This window comes from Kickxella alabastrina, assembly GCF_025024165.1.
Source record: "Kickxella alabastrina strain RSA 675 chromosome Unknown BX661scaffold_16, whole genome shotgun sequence".
In the NCBI taxonomy this organism is placed as follows: domain Eukaryota; kingdom Fungi; phylum Kickxellomycota; class Kickxellomycetes; order Kickxellales; family Kickxellaceae; genus Kickxella; species Kickxella alabastrina.
This window is the reverse complement of record NW_026251487.1, coordinates 246,417-265,115: the sequence shown is the minus strand read 5'-3', so window position 1 is coordinate 265,115 and position 18,699 is coordinate 246,417. Positions and strand designations below refer to the sequence as shown.

The window sequence follows — 18,699 nt, the reverse complement described above, 5'->3', positions numbered from 1 at the left end:
CTCAGACATCCCCGAGACAACCGAAGACTACTTTAGGCTGATCGAGCGCGCAGTGGAGGTTGCTCCCGGGTACATCTTCACCATGCAGTCGTTCCCGTTTATATTCCAGGCGGCTATCGCTGCTCTCGAAGTGAACCACTATCACGCACAGATTGCCGTCGTGCAGGCCTGGCTTCGGATGCTGGCCCGACGAAGCGCCACTTGCGCCTGATCCAGGACAATTGGAAGAACTCACACGTGACTCCTGGAGGCTCAGGCCGTGCGCTGACGGACAGCCCGGGATCACAGCGTCGGCGCAGCCTCAGCCGTGTTGACCCGTACCCGGTGGAGCAGGTTGTCGAGCTGTGCGTAAAGCATGGGTTCGATCTGACGGTCAAGCTGCTATACGGCCTCATGCACCGCTTCGATCGCGAGAGCGTGTCGGAGGCGGCCGATGTTTTTGCCTCACTGACCGCCATTGTCAGCGAGGGGCCCAGCGTGGTCAAGTCCCAGTTTGATGGCCCACCGGCCGCAACCATGTGCGAGTGGGTGCAGGCAACGATTGCTCAGATCCCTGATGCCAATTACTCTGCTGCGGACAAGCAGGACATTTTGCAGGAGCTGTCGGAGCTTATTCAAGCCCGGAATTGGCCCAAGGTCCGGATTCTCATTAGCGACTTTGCGGCGGTTTTCTGGAGACGCAATGCCAGCAAGAATTAGACTATTTGGCGAAAGAAAGATATTGATTAAGAATTGTTTTCTATAAATAAAGTACTACAAAAAAATTACTTTCAAAATTCCAATACCTCAACGACAAGCCCGCAGGCCGTGCATTTCTGCTCTTCGCTGCCGTCTTCGTCGCAATTACCGGTTGACTCGAACGTGTGCTCGTGCTCCATTTCAAGGTTAAGCTTTTTACTGCGAGTTTTCTCGAACTCCTCGACGCGCGTACGGCGACGGAGATCTAACAAAAATAATTAAAGCGAAGAATAAAATGAATTAACAGCTTGTATCTGGACAGTAATTTGGCTTGGCACTTGTAGATTCTTCAAAAAAAAAAATTGGAACAAGCGACGAATTTTTTGTGCTTACCTGCCACCGATGCTTGTATTTTTTCTCTTTGCGCGCGCGCTTCTCGTCGATTCGTCGCTCAAACTCCTTGTCGAGTTCCTCCATGCTGCCCCATTTCTTGATGGCAAAGGACTCGAGGTGCTGTCGCAGGTACAAAAGCATGTTGTTCCATGTCGACTTGTGCGGATTGGCTTTCTCCCAAACAGGAAACAGCTCGCGGTCGCGCAATTCTCCGTCAGTCAGCAAATAATCCTACATTATCATGACTTTAAGTAAATTAGTCCACATCATTTTGTTGCTGCCGTTGTATTGGCATAAACCCCCTTTGTTTTACAAAAAAAAGTATTTGCGCCGGTAACTTACATCTTTGGCCTCGGTTTTAGTCAGCAGCGAATACCTGTCTGAGATCTTGTCGACACACGGCTTACACACCATAACCTTGAATACCTTCAAATAAGTCACATCAAGATCCAGCGATCCGCACTCCACACACATCTGGCACTCATCAGGATCTGGGTCATAAGGTATGTCGTCGATTTCCAAAACCTTGCGCTTTTTCTCAGGCACATTATCCGAGCGCTCTTCCTCAAGAAAACCGCCGCGTGTATCGCGCATTGTGCTTAGATTGTATTCGTAAAAGCCGGAGGACATTTTTGTGGCGCGCAGCTTTTTCTCGGCTGGTCCTGGTGGTGCTAGGCTTGAGGCAGGTGTTTGGGATTGGGATTGCTCGGCGTGTTTGCGTTTTGTAAGGGCGCGCTGTCGGTTGGACTCTATGAGTGCCAGCTGCTCGGGCGTGAGCGGGTTTGGATCTGGCATTGTGCGTACATAAAAATAAGAATGTAAAAAATAGGTTGAGAGGGAAGAAAGAAAAGAAAAATTAAAATTAAAATTTTTTGGATGGGTGGGTTGAGGGGCCAAGTGCTTCTTCTTGGAATCCGCAGCAGATTCTTGATTTTTGCTAGGCTGGTCAATTGATTTTGAAGTGATTACGTCATGGACAGCGCACAAACAGCCAGCACCAGATCCAATATTCAATATCCAAACTGATGCTATTATGCGCAATCTGTTCTGATCCGTTTTGTAATGATATCCACCCCCAGTCTCTTTTTTTCCCACCACCATACCACCCCCACTCAAACTTTTCTCCTCTCCGCGTGCGGATCACAAATATATTTAATATATCGCAAAATTTTTGCTTCTTATTTTGCGCATCATGAGGTCAACCTTTTTTCAATTGCAAACAAGATTCTCTTCTCTTTTACTTTTGCTTTCACTTTTCATATACCATTTTTATAATATCAACAACAACATACCGAATAGAGTCGTACTTAAAGAAATAAAAGATGCAGAGCGGCGTGTACCATAAAAGGTTAATGTCAGAGCTGAGGCAAATACAGTCCAGCACGCTCAGCAACGTGCATTTAAAAACCTACGAAGGCCTAGACACCTGGGTAATCACTATCCACGGTGCTGAGAAGACGCTGTATGCTGGGGAGGAGTTTACATTGCGGCTCAAATTTCCGAGCAACTACCCGTTCGAGGCTCCCGAGGCAATATTCGTGGACAAGGTCCCGGTGCATCCGCATGTTTATAGCAATGGGCATATTTGCCTGAGCATTCTGTATCAGCAGTGGTCACCTGCATTGACTGCGCAGACTTTGTGCTTGTCTATTCTGTCGATGCTTTCGAGCTGTGTGACAAAGGTATGTATGGTATTATGAAAGCGCTGTTTGCTTGAGTGGTTTTTTTTGAGAGAATATATGCAAACATTGTATTTTTGTGATACTAATTTTAAAGGGGTTGTTTGTAGGAGCGGCCGACAGGCGATCTAAACTACGTCACGGTGGCCAGGTCGCCAAAGGATGCCATTTGGAATTTTGACGGTAAATCATTAGGAGACAAAAGTGCCAGGATAAATGCTTGGATAAATTAGGCATATGCTAAATTTTCTGAATGTTTTGTTTTATAAATTTGCTGTAGATGACAGTGTTTGACGTTGTTACAACATGACGCAGTTCGTATAAACAAATGGACATAGTTTGCCAGCGGCTGGACATTTCAAATCGATGAGTCAAGTGTTCTTTCAAGTGTTTACTTGTAAAATAAACAAGATCAAATACTATACATTTCAAACGCTTTTAAACCCCTCAATTGAATAAAACGTTATATCCGCTCACACAGCCAGATGGCCACGCCGCATCCGCCCTTGATCAGCTCAAATTGTAGCTTATACAGGGGCGCCAGCTGCGATCCATTCTCCACCGCAGTATCCAAATGCTCCAGCTCCTCATCCCTGCACTTTGCAATGGTACCCTTGAGCTCATCCAACTCCTTATACTTGAGCTGGTACAAGTCACGAAGCTGATCATCATAATGCCCACCAATCCTCGTCTCCACAGCCTCCGTACAAGTCATCGCCGACTTGACGCCCAACAACGCCGAAGTAACACCCAGCATATACCCGCCAACAGCTGCCAAGGGCTGCAACAAGGTGGGCCGCACTTTGAAATCAACAATGAGCTGATCCATTAATTCCAAGTGCACCATTTCCTGATCGCGCATGTGCGCGAGCAAGGTTTTGAGCTCTGGCGTTTGCCGGCCTAAGATAGCCATTTGCCCTTTGTAGATTGTGACGGCAGCGGTTTCTCCGGCTTGGTTGACGCGGATGAACTGGTCTATCATGGCGTGCTCTTGTCTGGTGAGCGTGAGCGTGTTGTTTTTCACTTGCACTGTATCCTTGTATTGGAAGGGCTTGAGATACGGGTTGTGCACTGCCGGGCTGCTCAGAGCGCGGGTCAGCGGGCGCGTTGAATTGGCAGTAACAATTCGTAATAAAGTTGAATTCATGTTTGATTTTTTTTGGAAGAGAATAATTGCTAAATTCAATTTGGATATTTGCGCGGAAAGGAAAAAAAAGAGTGAACAGTAAATATAGAAAATTGTTGGTGACGCTGATAATATTCTCCCACTAAAAAAAACACCGCATTTATCGTTTATCAGCTTTGATCAGATACTGGTGTTGATTAGCAGTTTAGGATCAATCTTAATAATTCTGTGTTCGATATATAATTGCAGATATTTCTGCACACTAAAAGAAAAAATGAGACCACAAATATCCTGCAAGTTGACATCCTTCCCATTCGGCTTGCATAGCAACCTGACAGGTGTTTAGAAACTAGTGGCAATAGACTGCTATGGTTGACGATGTTATTATCCAGCTCGCTGCCTCTTGCAAAGAGAAGAAGCAGGGGCAGGTAGATTCTTGCGCACACGCCTGGGCTTGGGCTTGGGCCTGCGCTTGAACAAAGTCTTGGGCTTGGGCGGCTTGAGCAAAGTCTCAGGGGCCGTTGTAGACTTAGGTTCAGCCGACTTTGACGATATTTTTTGCGCAAGAAACGGGTTTTGAAAATCCCCCGCTTAAAAATCTGGACTTTCACTATAAATGTCTGGAAATTCCAAAATCCATTTACATTTCTGTATTGCTGCCGGAAAATCAGCAGGGGGACTGACTTGTATGTAATATGATGTAATAAACTTTGATTTGTCTGGGACAGCTTGTTTATTTTTTATCTCTCGCGGCGTGTCCGGTTCAAAAATTCAAGTCTAATATGGCTTGGTCACGGGAAAGTCGTGAGAGCAACAATCGGAGATGATGCACTGCGCCATTGAGCCGGCAAAAATATGAGAGTTAAAGTGACACGGCCGTACCACACCAAAAACCCCCCTCCTTTCTCCTTTTCTTTTCTTCATTCAGCTGACTTTTTTTAGTATTTGCATTAACCTTACTCGTACCTCTATTATTATAAGACAAATAAGTGCAACCATTTTATACCATGTCCACGCCAAGCCCCCAAAGCACAGGCAGCAAAGCAGGAGAACATGTTTCCTCCAACGCACAGCGCGTATCTGCGATACAAGAAGCGGCGGGATCGCGCCCCGTCTCTGGGTCCACGCCCAGGAGCTTTACGCAAGAGACAGAGCTTCTCATCTCGGGCTCTGTGGCCGACGACAGCGACGCGCCATTAAGGCGGCCGCGCTCTGAAATGGTTCTGTCTGAGGCCGAAGCAGCGCGGCGGCTAAAGAGACATTTGGTCACTCGCCCTCTGGCTGCGCCCTCCATGAGCTCACAGCCGCGGAGCTACGGGAGCCTGGGTGGCAGCAACGACAATGGGTATCGGACGAGAACGACGGCGAGGACGAAGGTGACAGCAACCGGAATGCATCGGACGATGAGGAGCCTGTGGATCCGTTTACGCTCCCGTCGGGCGACATCACGCACCCGCTATACCGGTGGCACGAGGAGCACGGCCAGGGTCGCGTGCGGGGAGCACGCGGCGGAACCATAACCGCACGCGGTCGTTTTCTGCGGCGCCGTCGGACACGGAGTGGGGCCTCGGGTACACGCCCGACCAGATCCTGGCACCCGGCGGGTTCAGGCGGCAGTTTGTGCACGAGCGTGCGGCGCAGCAGGGCCGGCCGGCCAATATTCTGACGGCGAACTTTGTCGACTACATGGGCTCTACGGCCACTTTGCCGGCGGCGATTACCCGAGTGACGAGGACGATGACGAGGACGAGGAAGCGGGTGGCGACGAGGAGGAGGGCGGCGCTGAGGAGCGCGCGGCACTGATCAGGGCTTCCAAGCGACAGGCGCGCGATATCAGGGGCACAGCAACCCCGCGCAAGGCGTTCTTCCTGCTGATAAAGTCATTTGTCGGAACGGGGATCCTGGTGCTGCCACGCGCGTTTTTCAACGGTGGGCTGGTCTTCTCGACGGTGCTTATGTCGGCCATTGCCTGGTACGCGCTGCACTGCATGATCATGCTGTCCGACGTCTACTTGAGCTTGGCGGCAGCTACGGCGACCTCGCACTCAAGCTGTACGGCCGGCCGCTAAAGTACTGCGTGCTCGTTTCTATTGTGTTGGCGCAGCTGGGATTCTGCTGCGCATATGTCATTTTCGTTGCGACCAATATGCAGGACCTGTGGAATTCGCTCACCGGGTGCCGGTACCAGTTTTCGGCCGAGGCATGGATCGTCGTGCAGCTGCTGGTGTATATTCCGCTGTCCTTTGTGCGCAAAATCAAAAAGTTTGCCTCGATCTCGGTTATTGGGAACTTTTTCATTCTCGTTGGACTGGGCTACCTGTTTGTTTACGACTTTTGGTCGCTGGCTGTCACGGCCCAGCAAAAGTCGTGCAGTTTAACCCGAGCAAGTTCCCGCTGCTGGTGGGCACGGCGCCTTCTCGTACGAGGGCATTTCGCTGGTGATCCCGATTGTCGAGAGCATGGAGCACAAAGAAAAGTTCAACAAGGTGCTCACGTCCTCGCTAGTGATCTGTGCGGGGCTCTTTGTGTCCATTGGCGCGCTCTCGTACCTGACTTTGGCGACGCCATCGAGCCCGTTGTTCTGCTCAACCTGCCCAGCGGATCCATGTGGACATTGGGCATACAGCTCCTGTACTCCCTAGCCATCATCATGTCTGTACCCTTGCAGCTGTTCCCAGCCATCCGAATTCTCGAATCCGGCCTGTTTACGAGATCAGGGAAGGGAATTTGGTCGTGAAGACGCAAAAGAACTTGTTTCGCACTTTGGTCGTTGTGGTTGTAGCGCTGGTGGCTGTGTTTGGCGCCGAGAAGCTCGACAATTTCATCGCTATTGTCGGTGCCGGCGCCTGCATTCCGCTGTCCTTTCTGTTCCCGCCGATGCTGCACTACCGCGTGTTTGCCAATACTTTGGGCGCAAAGATTAAGGATATGGCTTGATTACTGTTGCGCTTTTTGGCCTCGTCTATGTCACATACATTAGCGTCGACACTTGGGGATCCACCACGCCGCCGCTGGACCGCTGTGCGACAAGCCCTCCTTAAGTTAAGTTTAAGTTTGATCTTTATGAACTCATGAACGCTTCAAAGATACATTGTATTTTTTATTTATTGAATCGGGTATAACCAATGCAATGCTTTATTCGCTCCATTTTGAACTATCGTCGATCTGATCCCGTTTGCCCACACCCGCATTGGGCACACCGCGCATGCGCTTGCGCATATCCAGTAGTCCGCGCTTGCATTCAAACAGGCTTTTGCCGAGCATCTTGCATTGCTCCGGGACGAGGTGCGCAGATCCTTGTTTCTTATGCACTCGTCGACAGAGTGTCTCTTGATGAATACGCATTCGGACCGTAGAAGGCATGAATATATTCGTCGCGGATCCCATCGCAAGAAGGCATTTTTAAATTTGCAATAATTAAAGAATAGAGAAGAATAAAAATAAAAGTTGTGAAACTGAAAAAAAAGTGAAAAAGTCTTCGATTTTTTTTATCTGCGAGCAAAAATAAGTGATCTCCCCCACATTGTGATTTCAAAAGTTGGTTGGTTTTCAGTCGAGCAAGTAATGGGACAAGAAAAAAATACTTTACAAAATGTGATTTTTATTATTTAAATTCTGCATCATTAACGCAGAAAAAGAAAAAAAGTAAGGAGTCAAAGAGGAGTGGAGAAAGAGGTCCCATTAGCAGGCGCAAGCAGTGCCGCACCGGTTGGTCGCGTCGCACTTGCAATCAACGCACTTGCATGCATCGCCGCACTTGCACACCTCATTGCACTTGCAAAGCTCGCACTTGCAGTTGTCACCGCACTTGCACCCCTCATTGCATTTGCAAGTCTCGCACTTGCAGTTGTCACCGCACTTGCATGTGGCAACCTTCTTCTTGGTGCTGCAGCAGGACTCGGCCCCAGCAGCCTTCTTGGTGCTGCAGCAGGACTCGGCCTCGGCCGTCTTGTCAGCGCAGGAGCACTTGTCGCCGCATTCGCATTTGTCGCCGCACTTGCACTTATCGCCGCACTTGCACTTGGATGAGGTCTTCCTGCAGCTGCTGGTTCCGGGCATGTGCATTCGGTGGTGCCGGGCTGTCCGCATGTGCATGAGGCGGAGTCGCATTTGCCGCCGCACTTGCAGCCGGCGCAGGCAGGGGTGGCAGCGGTAGTGGTAGTCTTGTTGTCGCAAGGGCAAGCCATTTTTGTTATGTGTTGAAAGCTGGGTTTGGAGATGGTTTATGAGCGTTGAAAAAGGATGATAATGATGGTGTTTGTTAAGTTGGAAAGATGAAGAGAAGAGTCGTGCGGATGGCAGCGGTCTTTTATACCCAGAAATTTGTCTTTTTGGGGGAGGGTTTAGTACAGCTCTGCCTTTTTTAGCATTGTTTTACATTGTTCTAGCACACCTTTTCTTTGCTTGCTACGATCAAAGCACTCTTTATGCCGTGTGAGAAATTAACGCTATTGGCTGCCCCTTTCTCAAACCAAACAGCCGTACGCATCCAAACCTCGCTTAAAAAAAGAGGGGGGAGGGCGGACTAAAAAGAAGGAAAGAAAGCGAGGCATTTAATTTCGGTGAGCACAGATTGGCCAGTCCAGTTTTTATTTGTATTCCTCTCATGGTCACAGGATTTTCCCACACGCCTTAATGCAAAATGCAAGAAGAAAGAGCGGGGGAAGTAAAAAAAAGAATATTTAGGATAATGGAGATTTCCATTTTGTTCCAAGTCAATATTTTTGCGCTGAGCGGTTTTTGCGAGCCTCACAAAACATGGCTTTTTTATTTTAGAAAAAGAGACCACCCCCCCTAATTTATTATACGTTTGGTCGATACTGCGAAAATGTCTCACAAAACACATGGGAGCTTGATGACAAATAAAAAAATGGCAGATTGATTGATCGCGTAATCACATTTTTAAAATCTAATCAATCCTATTCGCGTCGCATCACGCAACTCTGTGAACAAGTAGTTGTTTATTTTTATTGGCAACGCTCACTTATTTTTTTTCCTCTCTCTCTGCCAAATTTCCCTCCTTTCACATACTATTTTACCCCCGCTCATTGGATTTGCTTTTCTTTTATTAACCCTCCAATTAAAAAAGTTTATTACTTTCCATTTCATTCAGCTCCTAGAGGGGGGGAAATACACACCATACCGAGAAACTATGAACGCAGCTACACCCGCCACAACCACGTCGCACGCCGGCACGCCGGTGCCCTCTGACACGGGGGACAAGCGCGAGTCAACAGCGCAGGTGAAGACCAGGACCGCGCGGCGGCCGAAGAAAAGGTAATAAACGAAGAGTACAAGATGTGGAAGAAGAACTCGCCGTTCCTGTACGACCTCCTGGTGACGCACGCGCTGGAGTGGCCATCGCTGACGGCGCAGTGGTTCCCCGATATTGAGCGGCCCGAGGGCAAGGACTATACCATCCAGCGGCTCTCCTGGGCACGCACACGTCGGACAACGAGCAGAACTACCTGCAGATAGCCCAGGTGCAGGTGCCGAGGGACGACATGGCAGAGCAGCACAAACTCAATGGCGAAAGCGGGGAGCTTGGCGGGTATGGCGGCGCCGAGTGCAAGATCAGCATTGTGCAGCGGATCAACCACGATGGCGAGATCAACCGGGCGCGGTATATGCCGCAGAACCCCGACGTCATTGCGACCAAGACCGTGGTAGAGAACGGCGCCGTGTTCATCTTTGACCGCACGCGCCATCCGTCGACGCCGGCCAACGACGGAGTGTGCCGGCCGGACATCAAGCTCGTCGGCCATTCGCGCGAGGGCTACGGCATGGCGTGGAACGTGCACCGGGAGGGCTACCTGCTCAGCGCATCCGAGGACACCACGGTGTGCTTGTGGGACATCAAGGGCGTGACGCGGGACCAGCGCAAGCTCGAGCCCCTGTGCGTCTTCCGCGGCCACACGGCCATCGTCGAGGACGTAGCGTGGCACTCGATGCATCCCGAGATATTTGCGTCGGTCGGCGATGATCGCCGGCTGTTGATCTGGGACACGCGGCGGGCACCAGGCGAGAAGCCCGTGCAGGATGTCGTTGCGCACGAGTCGGAGGTCAACTGCGTGGCATTCAACCCCAAGTCCGAGTTTGTTTTCGCCACTGGGTCTGGCGACACCACCGTGGCGCTGTGGGACCTGCGCAACCTCAAGTACAAGCTGCACTCGCTGGAGGCCCACAAGGACGAGGTGCTGCAGCTGGCGTGGTCGCCCAAGCACGAGACTGTGTTGGCCTCGGCCAGTGGCGATCGCCGCGTCAATGTCTGGGATGTCAGCCGTATTGGCGAGGAGCAGACTGCGAGGATGCGGAGGACGGCCCGCCCGAGCTTATGTTTATCCACGGCGGCCATACCAGCAAGGTGTCGGACCTGGGCTGGAACCTCAACGAGGACTGGACCATGTGCACGGCTGCCGAGGACAACATTGTGCAGGTGTGGCAGATGGCCAGCAACATCTATGCGCCCGTCGATCCGTCGACTGTGCCTGCAGAAGCTGTCGAATGAAGAAGAAGAAAAAAAGTTTTTCTTCTTGGTCTTTCCTTTAATTTCTTTGTCCTTTTCCTCTTTCTTTTTCTATATCCCTTTTCTCTCATTTTCAATTACAATTATTACAAAAAAAATTATCTTTATAATGTCCACAATCAGACGGTTCCGCGCCATGGACATGTTCAACTTTGGCAGCGTCAATTTGGACCGCTACACAGAAACCTACGACCTCTCCTTCTACCTCTCGTACCTTTCAAGCTGGCCAGACCTCTTCAACATAGCTGTGTCTGCCGACGACACCATGATGGGCTACATAATGTTTAAGTTGAAGGCGAAGAACGGGAAAAAGAATGGCACGGCCACGTTACTGCGCTCACTGTAGCACCAGAGTGCCGACGCCTGGGGCTAGGCCGCGGCCTCATGCAGGTGCTGGAAGATGCATCGGAGAAGATCCACAATTGTTACTTCGTCGACCTATTCGTGAGGCCGTCTAATAAAGTCGCAATTGCTATGTACGAGGGAATGGGGTATATTGTGTATAGGGAAGTCATTGATTATTATATGACTGACGGTATTATGCCGACGGAGAGTGCCTTTGATATGAGAAAGGCGCTGGCGAGGGATGTGCACAAAAAATCGGTTGTCCCGTTGAAGCGCCCGATCACAGTCGATGAGCTGTTCAACCCAAGGCGATAAGAAGATTCACACAACTGTCTCCCCCCCTCCCTCTCTCTCTCTCTCTCATTTTTGGACTACTACTGGGTGTGGCTTTTGGCTCTCTCGACAAGCAAAATGAATAGACGAAATAAAATAAAATTGTTGAAAAATTTAGTGTATAAACGACGATAATGGGAAAAAAGAGAGAAATTTATTTTAATAAAGGCCAACCAACTACTTAGTCCTTCTTGGCATCCTTAAAGTCGGCATCCTTGGTGTCCGACGACTCGGAGCTGCTGCTGGACTCGTTGTTGTTCTGGCTGGCGCGCTGCTTGTAGACCATCTCGAAAAGCTTCAGCGAAGCCTGCTGGACGTTACCAGCCTGCTGCTTAATCTCCTCAGCCTTAAGGCTAGTCTCACCCGAGTTAACCTTGGCCAGTGTCTGGCGGAGCTCATCCAGCTGAGTGCGGATCTTCTCACCCTCAGCCTTGTCGAGCTGCTCCTTGAACTCCTCCATGTGCTTCTCAGTATCGGTGATAATGGACTCAGCGAGTTGGTGGCCTCAATAACCTCACGGCGCTCCTTATCGGCCTCAGCATGCTTCTCGGCGTTGGCAATCATATCCTCGATCTCGGTCTCGCTGAGACCCGACGACGCGGCAATGGTGATGGACTGGTCCTGGTTGGTGGCCTTGTCCTTGGCAGACACGTTGACAATACCGTCGGCGTCAATATCGAAGGTGACTCGATCTGGGGCACGCCCTTGGGGCTGGGGGCAGGCCGTGAGCTGGAAGTTGCCGAGGATCTTGTTGTCGCGCACAAGCTCGCGCTCGCCCTGGAACACCTTGATCTCGACGGCGGTCTGGCCATCGGCGGCAGTCGAGAAGACCTGCGACTTCTTGGTCGGGATAGTCGTGTTCCGGTTGATCAGGCGGGTGAAGACACCGCCGAGGGTCTCGATACCCAGGGACAGAGGGGTGACGTCGAGGAGCAGAATGTCGGTGACCTCGCCGGCCAGCACACCACCCTGGATGGCAGCGCCCATGGCGACAGCCTCATCGGGGTTGACGGCCTTGGTGGGGTCGCGACCGAAAATGCCCTTGACAGTCTCCTGCACCTTGGGCATGCGCGACATACCACCGACCAGGATAACCTCACCGATCTTGTTAGCGGTGACGCCCGAGTCCTTGAGCGCCTTCTTGCAAGGCTCAACAGTACGGTCAATCAGCGACTTTGTCAGCTGCTCGTACTGGCCGCGGGTCAGCTTCATGTTGATGTGCTTGGGGCCCGAGGCATCAGCAGTGATGAAGGGCAGGTTGATGTCAGTCTGGACGGTCGAGGAAAGCTCGATCTTGGCCTTCTCGCAAGCCTCGCGGATACGCTGTGTGGCCATGCGGTCGCCCGAGAGATCAATGCCGGTTTCCTTCTTGAAGTCATCGACGACCTTGCGCACCAGGTAGATGTCAAAGTCCTCGCCACCAAGGTGGGTGTCACCGTTGGTCGACTTGACCTCAAACACGCCCTTCTGGATCTCGAGAATCGAGATATCAAAGGTTCCGCCTCCGAGATCGTAGACGGCAACAAGCTTGTCGCCCTCCTTATCCACACCGTAGGCCAGCGCCGCGGCGGTGGGCTCGTTGATAACACGCAGGACGTTGAGGCCGGCAATGGATCCGGCATCCTTGGTAGCCTGGCGCTGTGAGTCGTTGAAGTAGGCCGGCACAGTGATAACGGCGTTCTTCACGGGCTTGCCAAGATAAGCCTCGGCGGTCTCCTTCATCTTACCGACGACAAAGGCACCAATCTGTGCGGGCGAGTAGGCCTTGCCACGGGACTCAACCCAGGCATCACCGTTGCTGTGGCCAACAATCTTGAAGGGAACCTCCTTGATGTCGCGCTGGACCTCCATGTCCTGGAACTTGCGACCGATCAGACGCTTGGTGGCAAAAAGGGTGTTCTCGGGGTTGACCACGGCTGGCGCTTGGCGGGGACACCAACAAGGAGCTCGCCGTCCTTGGAGAAGGCAACAGTCGAGGGCGTGGTGCGGCCTCCCTCAGAGTTCTCGATAACGCGTGTGTCTTACCCTCCATAACAGCGACGCAAGAGTTGGTCGTGCCGAGATCAATACCGATGACCTGGCCCTGACCTTGCCACTCATGGCGCGGACACCCTGCTTCATGAAGCTAGGGCGGGCAGCGGTAGACCGCAGGCTGCGCATGCAAGACATGTACATTTTTAGTTTGGTTTGGGTTTAAAAGTTGTGAGTTTTTTCAAGTGGGAGAGGGTGATTGTACAGAAAAGAGAGTAAAGTGAGCGAGCTCTATAAAGTAATAAAGACCAGCAACAGCTTTAATTAAACAAAAAATAGATAGTAGTGAGAAGAAGAGAAAAAGAAGACAAAGAGGATTAGGATAAAAAAATTTACAGACGCAGCGCAATATCCACAGGCGTTAAAAAATGTGAGAATCGTATTTCGATAAGCTTCAAAAAAAGTTGGGTTTGGGCCCTTGTGTGCTGACCGCCGACCACGCTTTTTATTTGATAATCTCGTGGAAGCATTAGAGGAGTGCCATAGAACATTTTCGTTTGACACCGAAGCTCATCGAAAAAAATGTCAAAAGATTACGGCGAGCAAAAATGGAGGAAGAGAAGGAAAAAAAGTGCGTAATTAGCGCTTTTCAACCCCATCCACCCAAGTCCGCCAAATCCGAGTAATCTCGAGCCGTGATTGGCTGATCGCTCCAAGTGGACATAATTTCTTGCCGTAAGCCTGATAACCAGTCACATTCGTTTTAAATGTCTTGATCTTTTAATCGCACTATGCTGATCACAGGAATAATATAGCACATCCTTCCTTTTTTAATTTTAATTTTTGGTCGTGTGTCTGGAACCGCTGCGTATTTGAAAATATGAGCTGCAAGCGATCTAGAACATCGTTGTAATATTAGATTTTGTATATTGCGCGCACTTTATATAAATGTACTAGTTTTCATTTTTCATTTATTTTTTTTGTCGGTGGCGTAGATCATTTGTCTGTTAATTTGTCCAGTGTGCTGGGCACATGCCTTATATGCAGGATGCCTGTGGCACGAGAATAAGAACGAACGAATAGCAATGGCCACAGATAATAAATAATAAACTAGCACTGTCGCTTGCCTTGCTCAAGATAAATGCCTATATAACAGGAAACTATAACCGCTGGGTTTCTTTTTTCTCTTGTTTTCTCTCTTTGTATATCACACGTACAAAAAATATATACACATTTATTCTTTTTCAAGGGAATTTCGTTACTTGACAGCCTTTTTTCTGCACATCAGATTATACCCGACGCACAGACCACTTTGCAATTTTTTCTTCTTTTTTTGCTTGCATCCAAACGAGCTTACAAGAAAAGTATAAAGTCAATCAAATCAATTTTTGGTTGGGTTGGTCGTCGCGAACAATGACCATCACGCAGCAAGACAGGTAAATTGTCCGAATATAAATAAAGCGCCTTCATTTATCATTTTTTGAAACTCAATTTTGAGTTGTATCTTTTTCTCACAAGCCATGCCTCTAAATAATCTTACCATGTGATTTCAAGCAATGTTTTTTATATTTCCCCCCTTTTCTTCCCTTTCTTTTTTTTAATTTTTATCTGTCTTGTTTTTCGTCTTCATCTTTGCTTCTCTTTTATTCTCACACGCATATATATATTAACGATAAATTACAAGTACTAATCGCACTTTATATTTAACTAAATATTATGGTTGCTCCAATGGTATCTCGGAGGAGGAACCGGTACACAAACAACTGGACACAACCTCTAACAATACCACTGTCGGTAACTAAACAGGACCTTAGTAGCGTTGTCAATGTATACGAGTTTGTCAACCCTTTGCACAACAACATCAGCAGCGCACGAGCTGGAACCACTGGTAAGCTGGAAAATTTTTTATTGAAATATCCTCAATAGAGAATAATTTTTTTTAGTAGCTGGGATTGTAGTAGTAAAAGACAATATAGATAATCTCAACTATACATTTTTTTACTGCACCCTGTATAATTTATTTATGAAAAATGTGTGTAGGCAATTGAGAGATGTCGTATTGTGTCCATCAACCAAGCCCGAGTTGTATTCAATATTCCGCTGCAATGTCGATAAATACGACATTCGCAAACACCAAGTAAGTATTTCCATATGACACCATTCATATTTACATTTTGCCATTGTAATAATAAAAACATGTTTTTTATTAATATACATGCACAACTATACATTTTTTGTTTTAAACGTTTATAGTCTACGCGAGTGCTGGGCAATTTGGAGTTTGACCCAGTGTCCATGGCAATTAGCGGCGACTACATAGTGGTGGGTGGTCAGCGGGCAGAGTTGGCGGTGGGGCGACTGAGTGAGCCAGATAATTTGACGGTTGTCCGGTCAGGTGGATCCATTAATAATTTTGTAGCACTCGATCAGCAACAGCATGCGGGGAATCGGCGGCGGCTGCGGGACTCAGCAGCGTATATCGAGGATAGTGTGACGAATCTCAATATTACTGGAGAACATGATGTGCCGCGCTTGTTAGTATGTAATAATGACCATTCGGTGCGGCTCCTGGCACTACCTAATCTCGATTTATTGACTGAATTGCGGTTCCCAACGGCTGTGAACTACGGTAAGCAAAAAAATTGTTATTTTTACTATTGACATTGCTGATATATATGAATCATTTATTTATTTATATATGCATTGTTTGTCCTTAAAATTAATCATATACCTTTTTCATATATTCTCACCAAACTCTTTTTTTTATAATATACATGTTGTAGCGGCAATCAGCCCCGATGGCACAAAAATGTGTGTGGTAGGAGATTCAAACGAGGTGTTTTTATTCCACAAGCGCGGCGACACATTTGAAAAAATAGCAACCCTCACAGCCTCCAACGACGCCAGCTTCTCATGCGACTGGAGCCAGAACTCGAAGCAATTCGCGGTCGGCAGCCAAGACGGCTACGCCACAGTGTGGGATATTCGGTCGCAACAAAAAATGGTTCAGCTCGAGACATTCCAACATGGGAGATCGCGCGGTGCATGCAGGAATGTCAAATTTTCACCTAGCGGGTCTGTTGATTTACTGGCGTTTTCGGAACATACCGGGTACGTCAACATTGTTGACACAAGGGAGTTTGCCCGGAGGCAGGTTCTCAGTGTGGCCATACTGGGTTCGCAGACTGCTGGGGTTGAAAGTGCAAATGCTGAGGCTGGAATGCATGATTTGCAAATCACTGGCATGCGATTTGCTGCTGATAGCTCAGCGCTGTTTGTCGGGCTGGAGCAGTCAATCCTCGATACACGGTGGACCAAGTCGGCAGACACAGTTTTGCAAGCAGTGCGTTGATTTAACGCAAAAAATAAACACTTTTTTATTAGTGAACCTGAGAGCTGGCCAAACGGCCATACAGCTTGGGCGCGGCATTGGCAATCCACAGCGGGTCAGCGGCAGAAACCGCCCGAGCATGTAGCTTGTTAGTGAACACCAGCTGGTCATAAAAAATAGCCGGCGTTTTTTTGCCAAAAAGCGACGACCCCGGGTGAATATGCACCGTCTGCGAGCCGTTCAGCGAGCGATAGGATCCATCAGGCTGCAGCAGCGCGCAGTTGTGGAAGAATCCAGCCAAAAAGCATCTCAAAACCACAGTCAGATCCGACCCACAGCTGCGCTCAACGTTCATCCCCAGGCGCACGCATAGGCGACTCAGCTGCTGACGCACATCCAACACGTGCTTGATATTCCGGCGATTAACGAAGTGCTCCTGGCACCAGTCCTTGTCGCCATGGGCTTTGGTGAACGCGCGCAGGAGGTTGAGGAAAGTCAAGTGGTCGCCGTCCGACGACCTGAAGGCATTTGCGCGGCATTGCTTTCATCGCGCTTGTCCGCAGGCACATAGAACAGGGAGTCGACGGAGAGCAAGGCGACAATGTCGATGGCCTCGCGGGTGCATCCGGCGGCGGCCGAGGCATGGATGACTTTGGCGTAGGAGGGCTCCAGCGGGAACTCCGACATCCACCGGCCGAGCTCAGTCAGCTCGCCGCGATCATCCAGAGCCTCCAACGCGTAAAGCTCCAGCAGCGCGTGGCGCAGGGCCTTGCGCGACGGCCGGTCCATAAAGTCAAACTGCATCGGGTCGCGCACGCCGGCGGCCTTGAGCTGCAGAACAACCATGGTGAGTGGCAGCGCTTGATCTCCGGCACACTGTCCTCGGGCAACTGCGCGTAGTCCGCCTCCGTGTACAGCCGGTAGCTGTGGCCGGCGGCCTCGCGCCCGGCACGCCCCGTGCGCTGCCGCGCCGACGACTTGCTAATGGGCTCAACCAGAAGCGACTCGCCGACGCGCGGGTCGAAGCCGCGCACCTTGTGGACCCCGGAGTCGATGACGTGGCGGATCCCGGGGATCGTCAGCGACGTCTCGGCGATGTTCGTCGCCAGAATCACCTTGCGTGTAAAGTCGGGCGCCGGATCGAACACGCGCGCCTGCTGGGCCTGCGGCAGCGCGGCGAAGATCGGGCACGGCAGCAGCGCGGGCACGCCGGCAGGCAAGCTGGCGGCCGAGTCAATGAGCAGCCGCTCGACGTTCTCGATGTCCTCCTGGCCAGCAAGGAACACGAGGATGTCGCCGGAGGTGCTGGGCGTCTCCGTGTGGATCTGCAGCGCCGCCAGGTGCGCGGCGTCCAGGTAGTCGGCCTGCGGCGTCGCGGTGTAGTACGTAGTCACCGGGAACTGCCGCCCGGCCACGTATAGGATCGGCGCCGAGTCGAAGTACGCCGAGAACCGCTCGGCGTCCAGGGTGGCGCTCATGACGATCACACGCAGGTCGTCCAGCCCCGTGACGTCGCCGTGCACGGCGTCGGTCACCGCCACTGCCGCGGGGGCCGGTTGCTCCGCGTCCTCTTCGCCGAACTTGACGTGTGTGCCCCGCGACCGGTGGTCGGCCTGCGGCTCGTCCAGCGGCTGCTGCGCGCTGCGGTTCAGCTCGGCCACGCGCGCGCGCTCGCGCTGGATGTCCTTGAGCATCCCAAGCAGGATATCCGTGCGCAGCGTGCGCTCGTGCGCCTCGTCCAAGACCACGACCGAGTACCTGCGGAGCAGCGGGTCCGCCAGAATCTCTCTCAGCAGCAGCCCATCGGTGCAGAATCGCAGCTGGGTCAATGGCGACGAGCAGTCCTCGAACCGAATGGTGTACCCGACCCGGCCGCCCAAGGGGGTGCCGACCTCCTCAGCCACGCGTTTGGCAATGGATGTGGCTGCGACGCGCCTAGGCTGGGTTACGGCGATCGCGGTTTGGCCCCTGGTGGTGAACCCGCTTTCCAGGAGGTATTGCGGGATTTGTGTTGTTTTGCCGGATCCGGTTTCTCCTACTACCACCACTGTCGGGTGGTTGGATATATGGTCTATGATTGCGTCGCGCGCTGTGAAGATTGGAGTGCTTCGCGTTGGGGCCGCAGACGCTGCGCTTGTGCGCGGTAGTCCGGCGTGGTGCTGTTGCCTTCTTGGGCGCTTTGTTCTGGACGCCTGCCTCGTTGAGAGGCTCCGAATCCGCAAACTGAATCTTCCTGGCCATCGTGTGTGTGAATTACTTGTAACAAATATGTATTAAATAGAGGGTATATGCTGGCAGCAAACAGGCGAAGCAGCAG

General features: G+C 50.8%; 11 protein-coding genes across 11 annotated transcripts; 5 read left to right on the top strand and 6 right to left on the bottom strand.

Annotated features, from left to right (window-relative positions):
* Nucleotides 1-770: 770 nt before the first annotated feature.
* BX661DRAFT_199333 (uncharacterized protein) lies at nucleotides 771-1,866 on the bottom strand (the record flags this gene model as incomplete). The annotated part of the gene is made up of 3 exons (XM_051538319.1): nucleotides 771-917; nucleotides 1,072-1,263; nucleotides 1,414-1,866. 3 exons carry the CDS (start codon nucleotides 1,864-1,866, stop codon nucleotides 771-773), a joined length of 792 nt encoding a protein of 263 aa, XP_051390582.1.
* Nucleotides 1,867-2,393: 527 nt separating this feature from the next.
* Nucleotides 2,394-2,983, top strand: BX661DRAFT_194180 (ubiquitin-conjugating enzyme/RWD-like protein; the record flags this gene model as incomplete). The annotated part of the gene is made up of 2 exons (XM_051537858.1): nucleotides 2,394-2,753; nucleotides 2,861-2,983. 2 exons carry the CDS (start codon nucleotides 2,394-2,396, stop codon nucleotides 2,981-2,983), a joined length of 483 nt encoding a protein of 160 aa, XP_051390581.1.
* Nucleotides 2,984-3,213: 230 nt separating this feature from the next.
* On the bottom strand, nucleotides 3,214-3,732 carry BX661DRAFT_194179 (ubiquinone biosynthesis protein COQ7; the record flags this gene model as incomplete). The annotated part of the gene is made up of 1 exon (XM_051537857.1): nucleotides 3,214-3,732. One exon carries the CDS (start codon nucleotides 3,730-3,732, stop codon nucleotides 3,214-3,216), a length of 519 nt encoding a protein of 172 aa, XP_051390580.1.
* Nucleotides 3,733-4,883: 1,151 nt separating this feature from the next.
* BX661DRAFT_199330 (transmembrane amino acid transporter protein-domain-containing protein) lies at nucleotides 4,884-6,813 on the top strand (the record flags this gene model as incomplete). The annotated part of the gene is made up of 8 exons (XM_051538318.1): nucleotides 4,884-5,141; nucleotides 5,174-5,340; nucleotides 5,379-5,601; nucleotides 5,628-5,875; nucleotides 5,905-6,223; nucleotides 6,261-6,401; nucleotides 6,449-6,546; nucleotides 6,594-6,813. 8 exons carry the CDS (start codon nucleotides 4,884-4,886, stop codon nucleotides 6,811-6,813), a joined length of 1,674 nt encoding a protein of 557 aa, XP_051390579.1.
* Nucleotides 6,814-6,838: 25 nt separating this feature from the next.
* On the bottom strand, nucleotides 6,839-7,276 carry BX661DRAFT_199329 (uncharacterized protein; the record flags this gene model as incomplete). Its single annotated transcript, XM_051538317.1, has 3 exons — nucleotides 6,839-6,895; nucleotides 7,060-7,187; nucleotides 7,228-7,276. The coding sequence occupies 3 exons, from the start codon at nucleotides 7,274-7,276 to the stop codon at nucleotides 6,839-6,841; spliced, it is 234 nt and encodes a 77-aa protein (XP_051390578.1).
* Nucleotides 7,277-7,557: 281 nt separating this feature from the next.
* BX661DRAFT_199328 (uncharacterized protein) lies at nucleotides 7,558-7,986 on the bottom strand (the record flags this gene model as incomplete). Its single annotated transcript, XM_051538316.1, has 1 exon — nucleotides 7,558-7,986. One exon carries the CDS (start codon nucleotides 7,984-7,986, stop codon nucleotides 7,558-7,560), a length of 429 nt encoding a protein of 142 aa, XP_051390577.1.
* A 900-nt stretch (nucleotides 7,987-8,886) lies between these two features.
* On the top strand, nucleotides 8,887-10,467 carry BX661DRAFT_184692 (WD40-repeat-containing domain protein). The gene is given in 4 exon segments (XM_051536575.1): nucleotides 8,887-9,118; nucleotides 9,130-9,322; nucleotides 9,355-10,158; nucleotides 10,176-10,467. 4 exon segments carry the CDS (start codon nucleotides 9,029-9,031, stop codon nucleotides 10,382-10,384), a joined length of 1,296 nt encoding a protein of 431 aa, XP_051390576.1. The 5' UTR covers nucleotides 8,887-9,028; the 3' UTR covers nucleotides 10,385-10,467.
* BX661DRAFT_184691 (uncharacterized protein) lies at nucleotides 10,468-11,086 on the top strand. The gene is made up of 2 exons (XM_051536574.1): nucleotides 10,468-10,649; nucleotides 10,757-11,086. The coding sequence occupies exons 1-2, from the start codon at nucleotides 10,512-10,514 to the stop codon at nucleotides 11,060-11,062; spliced, it is 444 nt and encodes a 147-aa protein (XP_051390575.1). The 5' UTR covers nucleotides 10,468-10,511; the 3' UTR covers nucleotides 11,063-11,086.
* Nucleotides 11,087-11,261: 175 nt separating this feature from the next.
* BX661DRAFT_199325 (heat shock protein 70 precursor) lies at nucleotides 11,262-13,255 on the bottom strand (the record flags this gene model as incomplete). Its single annotated transcript, XM_051538315.1, has 5 exons — nucleotides 11,262-11,567; nucleotides 11,594-12,979; nucleotides 13,015-13,070; nucleotides 13,106-13,163; nucleotides 13,190-13,255. The coding sequence occupies 5 exons, from the start codon at nucleotides 13,253-13,255 to the stop codon at nucleotides 11,262-11,264; spliced, it is 1,872 nt and encodes a 623-aa protein (XP_051390574.1).
* A 1,819-nt stretch (nucleotides 13,256-15,074) lies between these two features.
* BX661DRAFT_163932 (WD40-repeat-containing domain protein) lies at nucleotides 15,075-16,403 on the top strand (the record flags this gene model as incomplete). Its single annotated transcript, XM_051533335.1, has 5 exons — nucleotides 15,075-15,188; nucleotides 15,305-15,466; nucleotides 15,536-15,680; nucleotides 15,835-16,214; nucleotides 16,266-16,403. The coding sequence occupies 5 exons, from the start codon at nucleotides 15,075-15,077 to the stop codon at nucleotides 16,401-16,403; spliced, it is 939 nt and encodes a 312-aa protein (XP_051390573.1).
* Nucleotides 16,404-16,431: 28 nt separating this feature from the next.
* Nucleotides 16,432-18,623, bottom strand: BX661DRAFT_199323 (P-loop containing nucleoside triphosphate hydrolase protein; the record flags this gene model as incomplete). Its single annotated transcript, XM_051538314.1, has 4 exons — nucleotides 16,432-16,923; nucleotides 16,968-17,213; nucleotides 17,258-18,306; nucleotides 18,332-18,623. The coding sequence occupies 4 exons, from the start codon at nucleotides 18,621-18,623 to the stop codon at nucleotides 16,432-16,434; spliced, it is 2,079 nt and encodes a 692-aa protein (XP_051390572.1).
* Nucleotides 18,624-18,699: the final 76 nt, after the last annotated feature.